The sequence below is a fragment of the Arachis ipaensis genome, chromosome B02, assembly GCF_000816755.2.
Source record: "Arachis ipaensis cultivar K30076 chromosome B02, Araip1.1, whole genome shotgun sequence".
Lineage (NCBI taxonomy): Eukaryota > Viridiplantae > Streptophyta > Magnoliopsida > Fabales > Fabaceae > Arachis > Arachis ipaensis.
Genome location: NC_029786.2, coordinates 71,718,070 through 71,739,034, shown reverse-complemented (window position 1 = coordinate 71,739,034; position 20,965 = coordinate 71,718,070). Strand labels below are relative to the sequence as shown.

The following is a 20,965-nucleotide window of genomic DNA, read 5'->3' as shown; positions in this document are numbered from 1 at the left end:
TGCACACACACCCCTGTGCAAACGCACACGTCCTGTTTCTCGAATTTAAACTTTGTTTTCAATTGTTTCACCTTTCTAACAAGCTTGTAAGCTTCTGTGACACCATTTCGAGATTCTTGGGCTTATTTTTGGATATTGGAACATGGGAAAGGTCCTAGGAGGTTTGATTGGGTTTTACTTTGAAAAGGTAGCAAACGAAGGTTTAGGTTTCTGGTGTACTGAGGATGAGTTGGTTGAGAGAGAAGGAAGAGTGGTGAATATGTGATTACGATATGCATTGTTCTCCGTCGTAGGGACTGTGGTAGTCTCCCGCCTACGTTCAGATGTGAGAGTTGAAGTTGGGCTTCTCACTCATATTTCTCGCAACCAGAGGAAGGTGGTAGGGCACGCTCCCTCGGAATATTTTCCTCTGAAAGGAGAAGGTGGTAGGGCACTTATCCCACGGAACTATTCCTCCTAAAAATGCGACTTCTCTCTGATTGCAAGGTGGTAGGGCACTAACCCACGAAATTATGCGACATCCAGAGGAAGGTGGTAGGGCACTCTCCCTTGGAATATTTCCTTCTGAAAGGAGAAGGTTGTAGGGCACTCATCCCTTGGAATTTTCCTCCTTATGCGCAATAGAGAGACTAATCCGGGAGTTGTCGACCGAATTTTCTGTCGGATTTGGAGATAACCGACATGTGATATCACAGCCAATAGGGCAGACATTATCATGTGCATCTTCTGTATGCTTGCTTGCTTTGTTTACTTGAGTTTGCCTAATTGTATAACATGCCTACCCGCTTCTTGGACTACTTGTTGTATATGAATATTATCTGTGTTTTACTTGTTTGCATTAATTGTGATTGTCTGGTGTTGAGGAGGTTAGGTAGGTGGTGGCGATGGGATCGCACGGAGATTAGGGTGGCATAGGCTGTGGGATACAGTGGTGTGATTAATATTAGTTAGAATTCTCCTAAGTTTAGATAACCCGATTTATGGTTTAAGTTCTTTATATATTTATTTATTTTGTTCTAAGCTTGAATATCTGTATGTGATGTGAAGTTCTAGGATTGCCTTCGGCGTCCCGGAGCCTTACATCTTACATTATTGGGCACTGTTACCATACTGAGAACGTCCGGTTCTCATTCCATACTTTTTCGTTGTTTTTCAGATGTAGGTCGGAATTCACCTCGGTGAAATTGAGGACATGGTGACAGAGCGGAGTATGGTTCTTTCCTCGTATGTTTCTATTTTACTTCTGTCGTAGTATTCTCTCACCTTTTGTATATTTATCTATATGGCCTTAGAAGCTTGTTTGAGAGATAGGTTGTATAAGCTGTTTTAATTCTAAAACTCTGTATCTTTCTATTTGTAACTAGTCGGTTTAAACTCTGCAAGCTTCGGCTAGTTCTCTATGAATATTATATTCATATATTTATATATGTTTTATTCTCGTATACCTATACCTTGTATCTTATGCGTTAGCTCCGTGTGAACGTTTCACGCTTTTGTAATTCTGTCTTTGAGCTTAATCCTTCATTAGGCTTCTAGAATATATTATTTCCTTCTATATATATATATAAGCCTTAGAATTGTTGTAACCTCTGATTAACCTTTGCTTTACGGCTAGAGGTAAGACTTAGGGTAATTAGGGTGTTAAATTGAACGCCCTTGCTGTCCAACTTGACTGGCGTTAAATAACAGTCCCTCTAGCATTCTGGGGGTTAAACGCCCAGCAGTGATGTCCTTGCTGGCGTTAAACGCCAGCTTTCCTGGGTGACTGGGCGTTGAACGCCCAGTGAAGGGTTCCTCACTGGCGTTCAACACCAGAAAGCCTGCCTGGTTGGGCGTTGAACGCCCAGTGAGGGGTTCTTCACTGGCGTTCAATGCCAGAAAGCCTGGGTGTTTGGGTGTTGAATGCCCAGCCAGTGCTCCTTGGCTGGCGTTCAACGCTAGCTTTGCTGCCAGGATGGGCATTGAACGCCCAATGAGGGGTTCCTCACTGGCGTTCAGTGCCAGGCTTGCTGCCAGATTGGGCGTTGAACGCCCAGTGAAGGCTTCTTCACTGGAGTTCAATGCCTTCCCTTTCTCCTCTGATTCGGCCTCTACCTCCATGGTTATGGCTTTGCACTCTTCTCTAGGATTTACCTCAGTCTTACTGGGAAGAGTTTCAGGGGGAATCTCAGGGATCCTCTTGCTCAGTTGACCAACTTGCACCTCCAAATTTCTAATGGAGGACCTTATTTCATTAATGAAACTATGATTGGTCTTAGAGAGGCTAGAAACCAGAGTTACTAAGTCAGAAAGGCTCTGCTTAGAGGTTTCCATATTCCCCTGAGAAGATGGGAATGGTGGTCTGTTATTGAACCCATTCTGATTTCTTCCACCTTGATTGTTATTGAAATCTTGTTGAGGTTTCTGTTGATCCTTCCATGAGAGGTTAGGATGGTTCTTCCATGAAGGGTTGTAAGTGTTTCCATAGTGTTCTCCCATGTAATTCACCTCCTCCATGGTGGGTTGATCAGGATTATAAGTTTCTTCTTCAAGAGAAGCTTCCTGAGTACTGCTAGCTGCAATTTGCATCCCAATCAGATATTGAGAGATCATGTTGACCTGTTGGGTCAAGATCTTATTCTAAGCCAAGATGGCGTTCAGAGTCTCAACTTCATGAACTCCTTTCTTCTGAGAGATTCCATGGTTTACAGGATTTCTTTCAAAAGTGTACATGAACTTGTTGTTAGCAACCATTTCAATGAGTTCTCTTACTTCTGCAGGTGTTTTCTTCAAGTGGAGGGATCCACCTATAGAACTATCCAATGAAATCTTGGATATCTCAGACAAGCCATCGTAGAACACGCCTATGATGGACCATTCTGAAAGCATGTTAGGAGGACATCTCCTGATCAGCTGCTTGTATGTTTTTCAAGCTTCATAGAGGGATTCACCTTCTCTTTGTCTGAAGGTTTGAACTTCCACTCTAATCTTGCTCATCCTTTGAGAAGGAAAGAACTTAGCCAGAAAAGCATTAACCAGCTGTTTCCAAGAGTCAAGACTCTCTCTTGGTTGGGCATCCAACCAGAACTTAGCTCTGTCTCTTAAAGCAAAGGGAAAGAGCATAAGCTTGTAGACTTCAGGATTAACTCCATTAGTCTTTACAGTATCACAGATCTGTAAGAACTCAGCTAAAAACTGATGTTAATCTTCCATTGAAAGTCCATGAAACTTATAGTTCTGCTGCAAAAGAGAGACTAACTGAGGCTTAAGCTCAAAATTGTTAGCTCCAATGGCAGGTACAGTAATACTTCTGCCATAAAATTCAGAGGTAGGCATGGTAAAGTCACCAAGGACCTTTCTTGGCTCCTCTTGAGGTTCGGCCATATCCTCTGTTTCTTATTCAAAATTTTTTGAAAAGTCACTTCCGGAGTGTTGTGCTTTAGCTAGTTGTAAACGCCTCCTTAGAGTCTTCTCAGGTTCAGGATTAGGAGTCAAGAGGGGTTCTTTATCCCTGTTTCTGGTCATAAACAAGAAAAAAAATAAAAGATGGAAAAGAAGAAAGCTCTTTGTGCCAATTGGCAAGAAGCTCCTCGTTAAAGTCAGATGTGAAGAAAGAAGAAGATAGAATAAAAGAAATTAAAGAAGTAGAAGAAGAATACTTTAAAAATAAGGGATAGAAGTAATTAAAAGATAATGAAATATGAGAAGGAAGAATAGAGAAGGTGAAGAGTTCGAATAATAGAGATGAGAAGAGAAGAAGTATAAATAGAAAAAGTAAATAAGAATTAAAATATTTTTGTTTTTATTTTATTAATTAATTAATTTTAAAAATTAAGTTAATTAATTTAAAAAGATTTTAAAATTTAAATGTTAAATTTTCGAAAATAGAGGAGAGAGAAGAGAGGGGAAATTTTTGAAAATTAAGAGAGAAGAGAGTTAGTTAGGTAGTTTTGAAAAAGAAGAGAGAGAAGAAGAGAGATAATTTTCGAAAATTAAGGAAGAGAAGAGTTAGTTAGAAAGTTTTGAAAAAGAAGAGACAGAAGAAGACAAGATATGAATTAAGAAAAGATTTAAATTTAAAATAAGATAGAAGATAAGATAAGAAAATATTTGAAATTGAAATTTGAAATTAAAAAAAGATAAGATAAGAAATTTAATTTTTGAAAAAGATTTGATTTTTAAAATTTGAAACTTGAAAAAGATAAGATAAGATTTTTAAATTTTGAAAAAGATATGATAAGATTTTGAAAAAGATAAAAAAAATTTTTGTTGGAAAAGATATGATTTTTATTTTTGAAAAGATTTGATTTTTGAAAACTTGACAACTAAGATAAGATAAGATAAGAATTAAAAATTGAAAATCTGAATTTTTATTGTTATTTTCGAAAATTATGTTAAAATTAAGTTAGAAAATATATTTTTTATTTTTGAATTTTATGATGAAAGAGAAAAACACACAAATAACACAAGACTTAAAATTTTTAGATCTAGCACCCCTAATTTTCGAAAATTTTGGAGGAAAACACAAGGGGACACCAAACTTAAAAATTTTATGATCAAAACACAAAAAAGACGGAAGAACACTTTAAAGAGTAACAAGAACACAAAGAACAAAACTTAAAGACTCAAAGAACACAAGAACATAAAAAGAACACCAAACTTAAAATTTTTAGAAAACCAAAAAAAAATTTTTGAAAATTAAAAGAAAAATAACAAGAAGACACCAAACATAAAGACTTAACACAAGATTTAACCAAAGAAACTGTTTTTGAAAATTTTTAGAAAACAGGACTCAAAGAAAACGCATGACTCAACAAGAACATAAACAAAAGGACTCAAACTAAGAACAAAGATTAAATAAGGAAAATAAAAAGATATTTTTGAAAAGCTTTTTAAATTTTTTGAAAAGATAGAGAGGAATAAAATAAAAGATTTAATCAAGAACACAAACAAAGACTCTCAAATAGAAAGCTAAGGATGCTCAAAATTAAACTGTATGAAAAAGGTTTTTGAAAGAGTTTTAAAATTTTTGGGAATGAAAAACAGGAAACAAGAACATGGAAGACTCAATACCAAGAACACAAATTAAACAAAGAAAAGAAAAATATTTTAGAAAAAGATTTTAATGATTTTTCGAAAATTATAGAAGAAGAAAATAAAAATAAAAGACTCAAATAAAATAAAAATTACCTGATCTAGGGAGCAAGATAATCCGTCAGTTTGTCCAAACTCAAACAATCCCCGGAAACGGCGCCAAAAACTTGGTGCATACGATCCCCACACTTTCGTACAGTAGTACCAGCAAGTGCACTGGGTCGTCCAAGTAATACCTGAGCGAGTCAGGGTTGATCCCACGAGGATTGTTGGCTTGAAGCAAGCTATAGTTATTTTGCAGGTCTTAGTCAGGCAGATCAGAAGGTTGTTGGATTATGATGATCATGAAACTATGAAGACATATAATTAATAAAGATACTCTGTAAATTAAATGGAAATCAGTGATAAGGATAAGGTAAAGGATTGGAGTTGCTTTGTCTTTCTTAATTAACTCTGGTATTACTGCTCTCTTTTCTTGTGAGTGATTTCTTCAATGGATCTGAACCTCAGATTTAGTGTGGATCCATTCTGATTGAGCGTGAAGCTTATACAGTTCATTCTCCTTAATGATCCTACTCAAAACGCCACAGACAAGGTCAGATCTTCTGGATCAGAGAATGCTGCACCTTTGGTTCTAGCCTCTACCACAGAGATCCTAATCTCCCCGAAAATTAGCTGAACTGATGTCTCGAGAAGTCCCCAACGAAGTTGTGGATTAGCTGTCTGAGAGATGTATAAACATAGCTGTTGGTTCGTCCTTATCCGATGAAAGATGCATTCTAAACCCAAGTAGACGCGAGTATTTGTCAGGCACGTTCGTCTTAATGTGATGAACAGAGCTAATTTGTTAGATCATTCTATTCACCACGATGAAGATTGGATATACATCTTAGAATTAATCAAACACGGATCGAAGAGAAAACAGTATTACTTTTATTAATTCATAGGACTCAACAGGACTCCTCTCCTCAACCTAGGAGATTTAGAAACTCATATTGAAGGTAAAATACAATGTAAAATGAAAATAATGGCTGAATGGTGTTCAAGGTGTGTTCGATCTCCTGAATTACATAAATAAAATCCCTTAAATACTAAACAAATGACTAGTAAGGGTAGAATAGTCTTTTTAGTGCTAAAATTCACTTCTGGGGCCCACTTGGTGAGTATTTGGGCTGAGCTTTGATGAGATCCACGTGCTATGAGGTCTCTTGGGCATGGAACGCCAGCTAGAGGGTCCTCTTTGGGCGTTTGTACATTGGTCTCTGATCTTTTGGGCGCTGGACGCCTGGAAGGGGGGAGGTAGCTGGAGTTGAACGCTAGTTTTGGGCCTTCTAATCCGAAGCAAAGTATGGACTATTATATATTGCTGGCAAGCTCTGGAAGTCAGTTTTTCATAGCCGTTAAGAGAGCTCCATTTGGACTTCAGTAACTCTAGAAAAGCTCTTCCCAGTGCAGGCAGGTCAGATCCGGACAGCATCTGTAGTGCTTTCTCTGTCTCTGAATCAGACTTTTGCTCTAGCTCCTCAATTTCAGCCAGAAAATACCTGAAATTGTCCAAAAATACAAAAACTCATAGTAGAATCCAAAAATGTGATTCTAACACTAAAACCTATAAAAACTTAATAAAAACTAAATAAAAACTACTAAAAACTATGTGAAAATGATGGCAAAAAGCGTATAAAATATTCGCTCATCAGCGATGCATGAGAAATCTCCATTTTTCAACACCGAAAAAGACGATAACAACCTAGTCGGTGGTGTGGAGTTTCAGGTTACCCACATATTCAAAAACAGAGATGCAGTAGTGCCGAGTGTGAAGAACTACAACATTCACAGAAGTGCTGAGTACCGAGTTTTTGAATCGGACTTATTAAAGTACCATGTGCATTGCCGCCAATCTGCAGCTGGATGTCCCAGGAGTCTCCACGTAGCTCTCCGATAGAACCTTGGATATTGGTGAGGTCAAGTTTAATTATGGCGTATTTACTCATTTATGATTGTTATATCTGGTGTAGTTTTTAACCATGAATGTTTTATTTTGTTAGGGAGGTTCGGCGAGTTAGTGGAGCACATACATGTTTAGCACCCACCATGTCCCAAGATCATCGACAGTTGGACAGCACCCCTCTTCTGCATTGTCATCTTGCCGTTGATACAGTCTAAGCCATCCGTCAGCATCCCTGTCCTACAGGGTGCAGTTCGGCAAATCTATCACTTCAAACTGTCATATAGAAAAGTCTAGATGGCGAAGCAAAATACAATTGCGCAGATATACAAGGACTGAGAGGAGTCATACAACAAGGTGCTAAAGTTGCTACAAGCACTGCAAAGTTGTTGTCCCGAAACAATATGTGAATTTAGGGCCTTACCTTACTATGATGGGCACCTTATGGTTCGTAACTATAGCATGTTCGACAAAATATTTTGGACTTTCCCGTCATGTGTTAAGACTTTCAAGCATTTTAAGCCGTTTGTTTCTGTCGATGGCACACATTTGTATGGAAAATATGGCGGTGTGTTGCTTATTGCAGTGGTACAAGACGGCAATAGTAATATTCTTCCTATTGCTTTTGCAATTGTAGAGTCTGAGAGTATGGAGTCATGGTCTTTCTTCCTGACTAATTTGAGACGACATATCACCTCACAAGAAGGCTTGTTGATTATATTTGATAGATTTCAGGCGATCAAGGCTATACTGAGGGCCGATGATAGTGGTTGGCATCCTCTCAGGGCGTTTCATGCTTATTGTGTTAGACACTTGGCCATAAATTTCATGTCTCATTTCCAGTCCGCCGAGGGCAAGCGATACCTCATAAACGCTACTTATAGTCCAAGCAAGGTTGGGTACGAGTGGTACATAGATGCATTGAGAGGTTTGTCGCGAGAGATGGCGGACTGGGCTGGTACGTTCAACAAAGAAATATGGCTACAACATTACGGCAGTGGTTGCCGATTCGGTCACATGACAACGAATTTTTCGGAGTGTATCAATGCAATGCTTGAGGGTAGAAGAGAGGAAAAAGTGGTCGAAAGGTTGGAAATGGAGCGCGAAACGTTGCTGTCAACGATATGTATATATAGGCCGATCCCACTCTTATCTCGTTTACAGTGTAAACGAGATAAGTTTACACAGTGTAAACAAGATATACACGTATCATTTGCATGTCTTATCTCGTTTACAGTATAAATGATATATGTGTAAACTTATCTCGTTTACACTATAAACGAGATAAGACATACTAAGTATTTTTGAAATTATTTTATAAATTATTTATTTTAATAAATAAAATATTTTTTTATTTATTTAAAAAAAATCGAAAAGTCTAGTATGCTTTATATGTACATTACATAGTAGCCACCTAAGCATCAACCCCTACAGCCCAAACTTGAAAAATGGCTTCCAGTGGCAAAATCTATGACAATAATAATGTTCATAATCAAAACCAAGTTGTTGTTGTGATGATACCTTTCCCAGCACAAGGCCACCTCAACCAGCTTCTCCATCTCTCACGCCTAATCATATCACACAACATACCCGTCCACTACGTTGGAACAAAATCACACAACCGCCAAGCCACACTTCGTGTTCAAGGTTGGGACCCAAACTCCATTTCCAACCTCCATTTCCATGACTTTGAAGTCCCTCCTTTTCCTTCTCCTCCTACAAACCCTAACCAACAAATCATGTTCCCATCTCACATAATTCCTACCTTTTACTCTTCCTCAAATCTTCGCGAGCCTGTGGCATCACTTCTTCGATCCCTTTCGTGCAAGCACGAAAGGGTCGTAGTGATCCACGACTCGCTAATGTCGTCTGTGGCACAAGATGCCTCGGACATACCAAACGCAGAGAACTACACTTTTCAGAGTGTCTCTGCGTTTTGCTTTGCATTGTACCTTGTGCTGGATCTCATGCAAAACAATAATCCGAATATTGAAAGTTTTGGTGTTCATATTACCGAAGCTGCTTCTTTAGAAGGATGCTTCCCGGAAGAAATAATGGACTTCATTACAGAACAAGTCAAATTCTTTGCATTGAGTAATGGGTTCATCCACAACACAAGCAGAGCCATTGAAGGTCCTTATATGGAGATGATAGAACAGTTCCCTGGCAACAACAAAAATATTAAGCATTTTGCTCTGGGGCCATTCAACCCTTTATTCCCCAGCAAGAAAAGTTGCAAGGAAAAGGACATCATAATTGAGTGGCTTGATAAGCAAGAACCAAATTCAGTTATATACATCTCTTTTGGGACAACAACATCATTGACGGAGCAACAAATCAAAGAGATTGCAACTGGGTTGGAACAGAGCAAGAAGAAGTTCATATGGGTGCTGAGAGATGCAGACAAAGGGGACATTTTCGACGGCCAAGTCAGGAGATACATTCTCCCTGACGGATTTGAAGAGAGAATTGAAGGGATGGGGTTGGTTATAAGAGATTGGGCTCCACAATTGGAGATTCTAAGGCACAATTCAACCGGAGGATTTATGAGTCACTGTGGATGGAACTCTTCCATGGAGAGCATAACAATGGGGGTGCCAATTGCGGCATGGCCTATGCACTCTGACCAACCAAGGAACATGCTTTTGATAACGCAAGTGTTGAAGATTGGTTTGGTTGTTAAGGATTGGGCCAAAAGGGATGCGTTGGTTACTGCTTCCGAGGTTGAGAAAGCTGTGAGAACTTTGATGGCATCAAAGGAAGGTGATGAGATGAGAAAGACAGCATTGAAGCTGAGAGATGCCGTTCTTGAATCCATGGATGAAGGTGGGTTTTCAAGACGGGAAATGGATTCCTTCATTGCTCATATCTCTAGATAACATGAATCTTTTTACCATTTAAATTTTCTAAACCTTATATTTGTCATTTAACATGTAAACTTATATCAATTATCTCTAATATTTCTATGGCTAAGTTTTTTAGAAATGGATGAAACGTATCTACTGTTATGGATAAGTTAAGTGTATTTTTTTTTTAATATGGAGAAAAAAATTTAAAGGTCAAATTATATAATAGAATTTTTTAGGTACATAAATTGAAGTGTTAGATTTGTGATCTCAGATTTTTTATTTTAAAATAATAAAAAATTCATAAACACAAATTTAACCTTCAAATGTTAATTATCTAATTCTCATATTTCTTCTAACAATTTTGTGATACACTTTTTGTTCTTATAAGTTATAATACAGTAAAGCACACCTTCTTTTTCAATACTAAAAATAAAAAGTGTATTTCTACCGACAACTATATTCAGATTCACACGTGAATTTTTTTTGTCTATTTAGAGAACAAAGGCTTTAATTTCATGCATGATGTTCCGTCTGTGATGACCGAGGTTGATGATCTCTGGTCGAGCACTTGGATGCGTGGCTGGATTATATGTTGTCCTCGAGTAACAATGTGAGTTTAACCTCGGCCTTCTGAAACACGGCGGCGAGAGCACCTGCACAAAGCACTCCGACGCTCAAGTAAGTGGGAGAATAATTAATGAATAAAGAGTAAATAACTAGAAGTGAATGTGGAACCTGCCCTTTCTGAATCAGGGGGGTAAGATTTATAGGCTCCTCGAGTTTGCTGGTGAGCTCCTTGTTAGTTCCGATATTCCTGGTCAAGTGCCGTTATGGATATCTTGTGAAGAGACGTGATTGAGTGGTGTATTCAGTTTCGGAGATAATTTATAAAGTTTGTTTGTTCTGTTCTACTTGGTTCCGATTTTTAAGGTCAGTCTGCAACTGAACCTCCATGCCGATTATGGCGTGGTACGCATCATAGCCCCCCAGGTCGGCTAGCGTTCCGTATAGGTCGGTAGGCGAGCTTTTTGTTTTTCATACGTGGCTAGGTTTTGTTTTGAAAAAATTTGAAAAGGGTTTTACTTGTCTCTTCGCGAATCGTGTCATCTTTTATTGCCCATTATTGCCGTTTCGGTTTCCACGTTTGTTAGTGGGCATGAATTAATTTACCCACTTTGTTAGTGGGCTTGCAATAATAGTTATTTTCATTGTTTTGGAAATTACGCTGTGTTGCTCCTAGTCTTCAAATCTTCGCTATGTCTTCGAAAGGTAAACGTTCTCTGACTCTTCTTTGACTGTTCGTTTCTGCATACTCTGTCATGGCGGGAGAGAAATTGAAAGAAAAATTGAAGGCTATTGAGGATAGGGAAGACGACCCATATCACTGGGTCCAAGATGATGTGAAGACACGTTCATCTTCCTTCATCAGCGTTGAATCCCTTTCTGATTTGAGGGGCATAGATTTCGTGAGGGGGGGTTCTGGCGTCGTTGTCGAGTTTCAGCCCTGTTCTAGTAGTGATAGGGTTTGTGAGAGGAGGGGTGACTGGGAGTATTTTTATATGTATACTCCATGCATGGTTGAACTTGGAGTGAAGTTTCCCTTTTCTTCTTTTGAGTGTGACGTCCTTACTCAGCTAAACTGTGCTCCGTCACAGTTGCACCCAAATTCTTGGGCATTCTTTCGCGCATTTCAATGTCTGATGGAATTCCTCTCCTTCCCTTGTTCGCTGTCTTTATTCTTTTCCTTTTTTCAGGCAAAGGGGGTTCGTAAGGGGTTGTGGGTTTGTTTCAGTAGCTTTCCGGGTGATGCACGAAATTGTGATCTCCAGGCTCGAACAAATCCTAGTAATGGCTCCAAAGATTGGTGCTCTGATCTTAATTCATAATTGTCACAACTTCGATACAACTAACCAGCAAGTGCACTGGGTCGTCCAAGTCCCTTACAGGTTCGGCCATGGTGCTTATGTCAATGGCCTTGCACTCTCCTTTTGGGTTCTCTTTTGTATTGCTTGGGAGAGTACTAGGAGGGATTTCAGTGATCCTTTTACTCAGCTAGCCCACTTGTGCTTCCAGATTTCTAATGGAAGACCTTGTTTCATTCATGAAACTTATAGTGGCCTTAGATAGATCAGAGACTAAAACACAACTGTAAGGATGGAAGAGAGGTGAAATGAGATGTTAGGATATGAATGAATAAATAGAGTAAGATGGGGGAGGGAAAATTTTCGAAAATATTTTTGAAAAAGAGTTAGTGATTTTCGAAAATGGTTTTTGAAAAATGTTAGTAATTTTCGAAAATTTTTGAAATCAAAAATAAAAATTAAAAATAATTAGTTAATTAAAAAGAAGTTTTTGAAAAAGAGAGAAGATATTTTCGAAAATTAGAGAGAGAGAGTTAGTTAGGTAGTTTTGAAAAAGTTAAGAAACAAACAAAAAGTTAGTTAGTTAATTGAAACAAATTTTTGAAAAGATAAGAAGTTAGGAAGTTAGAAAAGATATTTTTAAAAGATATTTTTGAAAAAGATAAGATAAGAAGATATTTTTGAAAAGATACGATAGAAATTAGTTTTTGAAAAAGATTTGATTTTTAAAATCACAATTAATGACTTGATTCATAAGAAATCACAAGATATGATTCTAGAACTCAAAGTTTGAATCTTTCTTAACAAGCAAGTAACAAACTTCAAATTTTTGAATCAAAACATTAATTGATTATGTTATTTTCGAAAATTTGATATAAAAATAAGAAAAAGATTTTTGAAAAATATTTTTGGAATTTTCGAAAATAACTAAGAATTTTGAAAAAGATTTGATTTTTGAAAAAGATTTTGAAAAAGATAAGATTTTCAAATTGAAAATTTGATTTGACTCATAAGAAACAATTTGATTTTTAAAAATTTTTGAAAAAGTCAACTCAATTTTCGAATTTGATAAGAGAAAAAGGGAAAGATATTTTTTTGATTTTTGAATTTTTATGATGAGAGACAAAAACACTAAAAAGATGCAATGCATGAAATTTTTAGATCAAAACATGTGATGCATGCAAGAATGCTATGAATGTCAAGATGAACACCAAGAACACTATGAATGTCAAGATGAACATCATAGACACAATTTTGAAAAACTTTTAATGCAAAGAAAACATGCAAGACACCAAACTTAGAATTCTTTAATGCTTATGCACTAAGAATTCAAGAATGCATATGATAAACATGAAAAGACACAAAACAAAAAATAATCAAGATCAAACAAGAAGACTTTACCAAGAACAACTTGAAGATCATGAAGAACACTATGAATGCATGATATTTTCGAAAAATGCAAGATGCATATGCAAGTGACACCAAACTTATAACATGACTCAAGACTCAAACAAGAAACACAAAAATATTTTTGATTTTTATGATTTTCTAAATTTTTTTTTATTTTATATTTTTCGAAAATAGTCTTGAAAAAGAAAAATAAGGATTCCAAAATTTTTAATATGAATTCCAGGAATCTTGCCATGTTAGTCTAAAGCTTCAGTCCAGGAATTAGACATGGCTCACTAGCCAGCCAAGCTTTCAATGAAAGCTCCAGTCCAAAACACTAGACATGGCCAATGGCCAGCCAAGCTTCAGCAGGTATGGATACTTTTCATGTATAGAGCAACTCAGTGTGTGAAAATCTCTTCATTTGTGATGGCAAGTTGAAACCCCAGTCCAAAAAGTTAGACATGGCTTACAGCCAGCCAGGCTTCAACATGCTTCATGAAACACTAGAATTCATTCTTAAAAATTCGGAAGTCATAGAATAATTTATTTTTTGAAAACATTTTTTTTTCGAAAACAATTGAGAGATTTTTGAAATTATTTTTGAAAAATTTTTGAAAAGAAAACAAAGAGAAAATTACCTAATCTGAGCAACAAGATGAACCGTCAGTTGTCCAAACTCAAACAATCCCCGGCAACGGCGCCAAAAACTTGATGCACGAAATTGTGATCTCCAGGCTCGAACAAATCCTGGTAATGGCTCCAAAGATTGGTGCTCTGATCTTAATTCATAATTGTCACAACTTCGATACAACTAACCAGCAAGTGCACTGGGTCGTCCAAGTAATACCTTACGTGAGTAAGGGTCGAATCCCACGGAGATTGTTGGTTTGAAGCAATCTATGGTTATCTTGTAAATCTTAGTCAGGACCGGGTCGGTCTGTATTCCTTCTTTATAAGTCATCTTCCAAGAACTTCAAATCTCTTTTTGTCAAAGTCCGCTCGGCTGAGTCTGAGTACCCTTTCTATTTGGATGGTGAGTTGAGCGAGAAATTTCCTCTCTACTGGTGTTCTGAACCGACTTAGATCCTCGAGGCTTCTGAGAGGAGTGAGGAAGAGGAGTTTGTGATGAACTTTATTGTGGAGAGTGTTGCTGCTGGGGAATGCTTGTCCATCCCTGAAATTTTGCGTTTATATGATTTGGGTGATAATGAGGGTCTTAGGGCTTACATAGGTAATGTTTTTGGTGTTTTGTTATTAAGTATTGGGCATTTGCCGAGTTTGTCTGACATTTGGTGGTTTCTTTTAGGTGGCCGAGTTCCCTTGTTGGATCCGAACAAGCTGCAATCTTTCTTGAGTAAGAAAAAGGAGAAAGGGATTGGGAGTGCTGGTGATCGGAAGGATGCGTGCGAGCAGGCTTTCTCGTCTGTTGCGCATCCTGCGTCTTCATTTAAAAGGAAGAGAGACGATACTTCCTTAGAGGTTATTTCCGAAGGTGATCGTGAGGTTGTAGGTGGTGGCGGAGTTGCTTTGATCAGCAGAAAAAGCTTCATGGCTTCATTGCTGGTTCTAGCTCGCACTCCCTTTGGAACGAACAGTTTAATTTTGCGGAGCTTTCTGATAGGGCCTCGCAGTATCCTGGGGACATGCTTATGACGCGCCGAGCTGGAATGGAAGCGCTCGGTAAATTTGTTCAGGTATGTTTTGTTTGTGTTTCTTGTTCTTTCAATCTTTTGTATTGTTCTCATACTACGGATGCTCGGTAGGTGGTTGCTTCTCGCTTACTCTGCGTTGGTCGGACTGTTGAGTGCGTTGGTGCTGATCAGCAAGAAGCTGTGAACAAGGTCTCTTCCATGGAGAAGTCATATACAGCTCGGATTGCTGATTTGGAGAAGGTTGTAAAGGAAAAGGAAGATGTTGCTACCAGTGCTGTGGCTAAAGCGAAAGAAGCTGAGGATGAGGTGGTTCGTTTAAGAGATCAAATCCGTTTGTTGCAAGTTGAAGTTATGGAGCACGACGTGGCCAAAGGTCGGCTTACTTCCCGTGTTCATGAGCTAGAGGAGGCTGGGATGGAGATGTTCTCTTATGGTTTTGATCGTGCTGTGAGTCAGATTGCCCTGTTAGCCCCTAATTTTGATTGTGATAAGCTCGATATTACAAAGATAGTTGTAGGTGGAAAGTTAGTTGTGGATGGTACTGTGGAGGAGCACGATGAGAATGCTCCTTCTTAGTTTGTTTGTATTTGTGGCTTTTGTTTTGACTGTCTGAGCTCTAGACTGTTAATTTTTTGGACTTTGTATGGTATTTGGCCGATGTTAGGCCGGTTTGACTATTAGGTGGTGGTATTTGGCCGACGTTTCAGGCCAGTTTGATAATATAATATATTTATAGTAAGTGTTTTTGCTTTGTTATATTTTGTCATTGTCAGGCTTTATTTGAAAAGAATTTACCGCTTTTATTTGGATTCGGGGGGCGTCCGGCCTCATTAAAACCCTCCTTAGGCAAAACCCTTTCGTTGGGAAAAAAGCTCTAAGGAGGAAAAAGAGTACCTTCATTCGCATTTTGTACAAACTATGACATATACATTTTGAGTGATGAGATGTTCCAGTTTCCTGGGATGGCATTGCCTTGTAATGTTTGGAGTTGATATGCCCCCTTGCCGAGTACTTGGGTAACACGGAAGGGGCCTTCCCAATTTGCGGCGAGTTTGCCATGAGCTGGAGGTCTTCTGGCTTCCTCTGTTCGCCTGAGCACAAGGTCGCCTTTGTTGAATATCCTCGGAATCACCTTCCTGTTGTATTTTCTTTCTATTATTCTTTTCTGGGCCCTTTGTTTGATAGCGGCGATTTCCCTGTCCTCTTCGGCTAGGTCAAGCTCGACGCTCCTGGCTCTTAGGTTTTGTTGTTCGTCGTACAACTCGATTCTTAACGTCGGTTATCCGACCTCAATGGGGATCAGTGCTTCTGAGCCATAGACCAACTTGAAGGGTGTTTCGCCTGTAGTGTTATGTATTGTGGTGTTGTAACTCCACAGTACTTCGGGAATGAGCTCGGCCCATTCTCCCTTTGCGTTGTCGAGCTTCTTCTTTATTGCCTGCAACACAACTCGGTTAGCAGCTTCGGCTTGCCCATTAGTTTGTGGGTGTTCTACCGAGCTAAAACGATGTTGAATATTGAAATTTTTTAGAAATAAACCGAGCTTATTGTCTGTGAATTGTCTACCATTGTCTGATATTATTTCTTTTGGTATCCCAAAGCGGCATATTATATTTCTCCAAATAAAAGATCGTACCTTTTCAGCTGTTATCTTTGCTAAGGGTTGCGCTTCTATCCATTTTGAGAAGTAGTCTATGGATACCAAAAGAAATTTTACCTGTCCTGGTGCTGTTGGGAAGGGGCCGAGGATGTCAAGTCCCCATCTGTAGAAAGGCCAGCTTACCTCCATGCTGTGTAGTACTTCGGCTGGCTTGGTTGAGATCGCCTCGTGTTTCTGGCATTTGTCACATGTTTTGACTTTTGCTATGCAATCTCTCTTCATGGTCGGCCAATAATATCCTGTTCGGATTATTTTTGCAGCGAGAGCTCGTCCTCCTATGTGGTTCCCACATACTCCTTCATGGACTTCGTTCATTACTTCTCTGGCCTGGTCTTGGTCTAGGCATCTTAGTAATGGTTGTGAGAAACCTCGTCTGTATAGCTCCCCTGATATTCTCGTGTAGAAGCTTGCCTTACGTTTAAACTGTTGAGGGTGGAGCTCGTCTCTGGGCACCGTACCTGTACATATGTATTCAAGGAAAGGTTTCCTCCAATCGTGGAGGTGGTTGATGTGTTCGATACATAATAGTTCAATGCTCGGTTTTGTGAGTGTGTGCTGTGATAATGTTGATGTTTGCGTGTCCGCCCTGGTGGCGGCGAGTTTAGATAGTATGTCTGTCCTGACATTTTGTTCTCTATGTACGTGTAATATGGTGAATGAACTAAAGTTTGAAATTAGATCCTTTGCTATGAGCCAGTATTGTTCTAGTAAGGGATCTTTTACCTGGAATTCTCCTCGGATCTGTTGGACCATTAGGAGGGAATCGCAATGTGCTGTTAAGTTCGTCGCTTTGTGGGTTAGGGCGAGCTTGAGTCCCGCTATGAGGGCTTCATACTCGGCCTGATTGTTGCTTGCCGAGAAGTGAAATTGGAGGGCTTGCTCGGCTATCACTTTATTTCCCTCTTTTAAGATTATGCCGGCCCCGCTCCCTTCTCGGCTTGACGCTCCATCCACGTGTAATTCCCATGTTTCAATGTGATCGCCTGGGGTCATCTCCGTGATGAAATCGGCGAGGACTTGTGCCTTGAGGGCCGATCTGGCCTGAAACTGAATGTCGAACTCTGAGAGTTCAATTGACCATTTGGTCAACCGTCCTGCCAGCTCTGGTTTTGTTAATATTTGCCTCAATGGGTGATTTGTTCTTACTACTATTGTGTGGCTTTGGAAATAGTGTCTTAGTCTTCTTGCTGTGACTACGAGTGCCAGGGCGAGCTGTTCTATCTTCGGGTACCTCTGTTCCGTTGGTTGCATTACTCTGCTGACGAAGTATACTGGCTGTTGGATCCTTCCTGTCTCAGTGACAAGGGCCGAGCTTATGGAATGATTGGAAATGGATAGGTATAGATATAGAGGCTTGCCGACCTCAGGTCTTTGTAGTACGGGAGGTGATGATAGAAGGGTCTTTAGCTCGGCGAACGCGGTTTTGCACTCTGGTGTCCATTGAAATCGTTTGTTTTTTAAGATCGTCTGGAAGAATGGATGTGACCGACTTGAGACCGCGGGTAGGAATCGGGAGAGGGCGGCTATCCGTCCTGCTAGTTGTTGTACTTCCTTTATCGTCCTGGGGCTTGTCATGTTGAGTATAGCCTTGCATTTCTCGGGGTTTGCTTCGATCCCTCTTGAAGTCAACATGAATCCAAGGAATTTCCCTCCTTGGACTCCAAAGGCGCACTTTTCTGGGTTTAATCTCATATTGTATGCTCGGATCTGTTCAAATATTTCCTTGAGGTCGTCGCAGTGTGACCGATCTTCAGTGGACTTGGCGACCATATCGTCCACATAGATTTCAATATTCCGACCTATTTGGTGTCGGAATACTTTGTCCATCAGACGCTGGTAGGTTGCACCTGCATTCTTAAGGCCAAATGGCATAACTCTATAACAGAAATTACCATGTTCAGTTATAAATGCTGTTTTGCTTTGGTCTTCTGGATGCATTAGAATCTGGTTGTACCCAGAGTATGCATCCATGAAGCTCAAGCTGTTAAAACCTGAGGCGTTGTCTACAAGTTTATCGATGCATGGCAGGGGATAAGCATCCTTGGGACATGCCTTGTTTAGATCCGTAAAGTCGATGCACATGCGCCATTTACCTGAGTTTTTTCTTACCATTACCACGTTTGAGAGCCATGTGGTGAAACGGATTTCTTTGATGAAGTTGGCCTTGAGCTTTGAGGATGTTTCTTCTAAGGCCGCTTTTGACTTCTCTGTGCCGAGGTTTCGCTTTTTCTGGGCTATGGGTCGGCATGTCTTGTTAGTGGCTAGCTTGTGGCAGATGATATCTGGGCTAATGCCAGGCATATCTGTCGGGGTCCAGGCGAACAAGTCAGCATAGTCTTGTAGTAACTTTATCAATTCCGATCTCTGTTGTCCTATTAGTGCTTGGCCGATGTAAGTCACCTGTCCCGGGACTTGAGTTAGCTGGATCTTGTGTAGCTCATCTGCTGGTTGAGGTCTTTCCTGGGTATCTCCTCGAGGATCAAGCTCGGCCAGGGATAAGATTTCTGTGCCATTTATTGCATGGACCTCCCTTTGTTTGTGGCTTATGTCCGATTTTTTTAAGCTAGCATTGTAGCATTGCCGAGCTTGTTGTCGATCAGAATGTATTGTCACTATCTTGCTGTCTTGCGCCTGAAACTTAACACACAGATGATAAGTAGATATGACTGCCCTGAACATATTCAGGGCAGGTCGTCCGAGGATAATATTGTAGGGGCTGGGGCAATCAACTATTAGGTATTGTACGTCTAAGGTTTTTGATAATGGGTTGTTTCCCATCGTCGTCCTTAGCCATATGTAACCTTTGATTGGTACTCTCTCGCCAGAGAACCCTACTAATTCTCCGGACGAGGGCTGTATTAGTTTTTCAGATAGATTCATTTTTAAGAAAGTAGAATAAAAGAGAACATCTGCACTACTACCTGGGTCCAAAAGGACTTTCCTTACCAGAAGGTCGCCGGCTTGGATCGATATTACCACCGGGTCGTCCGAATTTGGAACAGCCGAGCATATGTCGGTTTGGTTAAATGTGATTTCTAAGTCAGGTATGTCCTTGTTGTTTGGTAGCGTTGTTTCTTCGATTGCTAACATGGCACGGTAGCTTCGTTTCCTTGCTGAGATCGTCTCACCCCCTCCTGCGAATCCTCCAGATATGCAGTTTATGATGCCTTTGGGGGGGTTATTGCTCGGCCACTTGTTGGTGTCTTTATTGGCTGAGGTTTGTTGTCGCTCTTCCTTGTTATTTTCTCTGTGTTTTCTACCCTCAATGTATTTGTCGAGGAGGCCCTGCCGCGCCAATCTCTCGAGGAGGTCTTTGGCTATCACACATTCGTTGGTCGTGTGGCCATATTTCTGGTGGAAGGCACAATGTTTGCTTTTATCAACGAATCTCTGATCCTGGTAGCTTCCCGCCCTGGTAGGTGGTTTTATGATTTTAGCATTGAGTATTTCTTTTATTATCCTTTCTCTCTTTGTGTTGAATTTGGTATAGTTATCGAACTTCGGAGTGAGCTTGAATGATCTGCCGAGGTCTTTAGCATTTGCTGGCCTGGAAGATCTGTCATCCTCTTTTCTCGGCCTCCTTTCTGTTTTGTCGGCTTCCCGAAGCTCTTTGATTTCCATTTGCCCCGCTGCTCTTTCGCGGAACTCGTCTAGTGTTTTTGGCTTAGTCACTGCGATGATTTCTCTGAACTTTCCGGGCCTGAGACCAGCCTTGAGGGCATGTAGGTGGATGGCTGGGTTCAGGTCAGGTAGTTCCATGGTGGCGTCTGTGAACCTGGTCATGTAGTCCTTCAAGCTTTCTTGTGGGCCCTGGCGAATGGTGCTGAGATAGTCCGATCCATGCACATAAATCCGAGCTGCCGCGAAATAGTCGATGAATGACCTAGCTAATTCCTCGAAAGAGGAGATTGATCCTGCAGACAATTTCGAGAACCATAACAGGGCAGCCCCATCGAGGTAAGTAGGGAAGGCTCTGCAAAGCACAGGGTCATTGTTAGGTCCGTTAAAAAACATCATGGATTGAAATTTCTTTAGGTGAGCCCGGGGGTCACCAATCCCCTTGTACGGCTCAAGAAAGGAAGGGAGAGTGAAATGTTTTGGCATTTGGTAGTTTGTGATCTCCTCGGAAAACGGGTTGTCCAAGGTCAGCTTTTCCTTGGGGGGGTTGGCACAGATTAGATCGGCTGGACCTTGGGTTGGACCTTTGTTTTCTTCTTGCTTGCTGTTCTGCGTGGATAGCTCAGCTAATCTCTTGACTTCTGCTTGTAGTTCGGCCAGCTGGGCCATGAGTTCGGCCTGACTGGGTTGAGGGACTCCATTGTCAGCCATGTCCTCAAATTAATGGGTCCTGCGTAAGAGAAGAAAAGAGGGGGGAAATAAAGTGGGGTTAGATCGGGCCCCACAGTGGGCGCCAAATGTTCCGTCTGTGATGACCGAGGTTGGTGATCTCCGGCCGAGCACTTGGATGCGTGGCTGGATTATATGTTGTCCTCGAGTAGCAACGTGAGTTTAACCTCGGCCTTCTGAAACAC

General features: G+C 40.2%; 4 protein-coding genes across 4 annotated transcripts; 3 read left to right on the top strand and 1 right to left on the bottom strand.

The window, feature by feature from the left end:
• LOC107627360 lies at nt 7,463–8,260 on the top strand. Its single transcript, XM_016330200.1, has 2 exons — nt 7,463–8,144; nt 8,256–8,260. The coding sequence occupies exons 1-2, from the start codon at nt 7,463–7,465 to the stop codon at nt 8,258–8,260; spliced, it is 687 nt and encodes a 228-aa protein (XP_016185686.1).
• LOC107625435 (zeatin O-glucosyltransferase-like) lies at nt 8,407–10,776 on the top strand. The gene is made up of 2 exons (XM_016328068.2): nt 8,407–9,844; nt 10,363–10,776. Exons 1-2 carry the CDS (start codon nt 8,467–8,469, stop codon nt 10,479–10,481), a joined length of 1,497 nt encoding a protein of 498 aa, XP_016183554.1. The 5' UTR covers nt 8,407–8,466; the 3' UTR covers nt 10,482–10,776.
• Nucleotides 14,085–16,032, top strand: LOC107627361. The gene is made up of 2 exons (XM_016330202.2): nt 14,085–14,815; nt 14,885–16,032. Exons 1-2 carry the CDS (start codon nt 14,765–14,767, stop codon nt 15,347–15,349), a joined length of 516 nt encoding a protein of 171 aa, XP_016185688.1. The 5' UTR covers nt 14,085–14,764; the 3' UTR covers nt 15,350–16,032.
• LOC107627362 lies at nt 16,053–20,762 on the bottom strand. Its single transcript, XM_016330203.1, has one exon. The coding sequence runs from the start codon at nt 20,760–20,762 to the stop codon at nt 16,053–16,055; it is 4,710 nt and encodes a 1,569-aa protein (XP_016185689.1).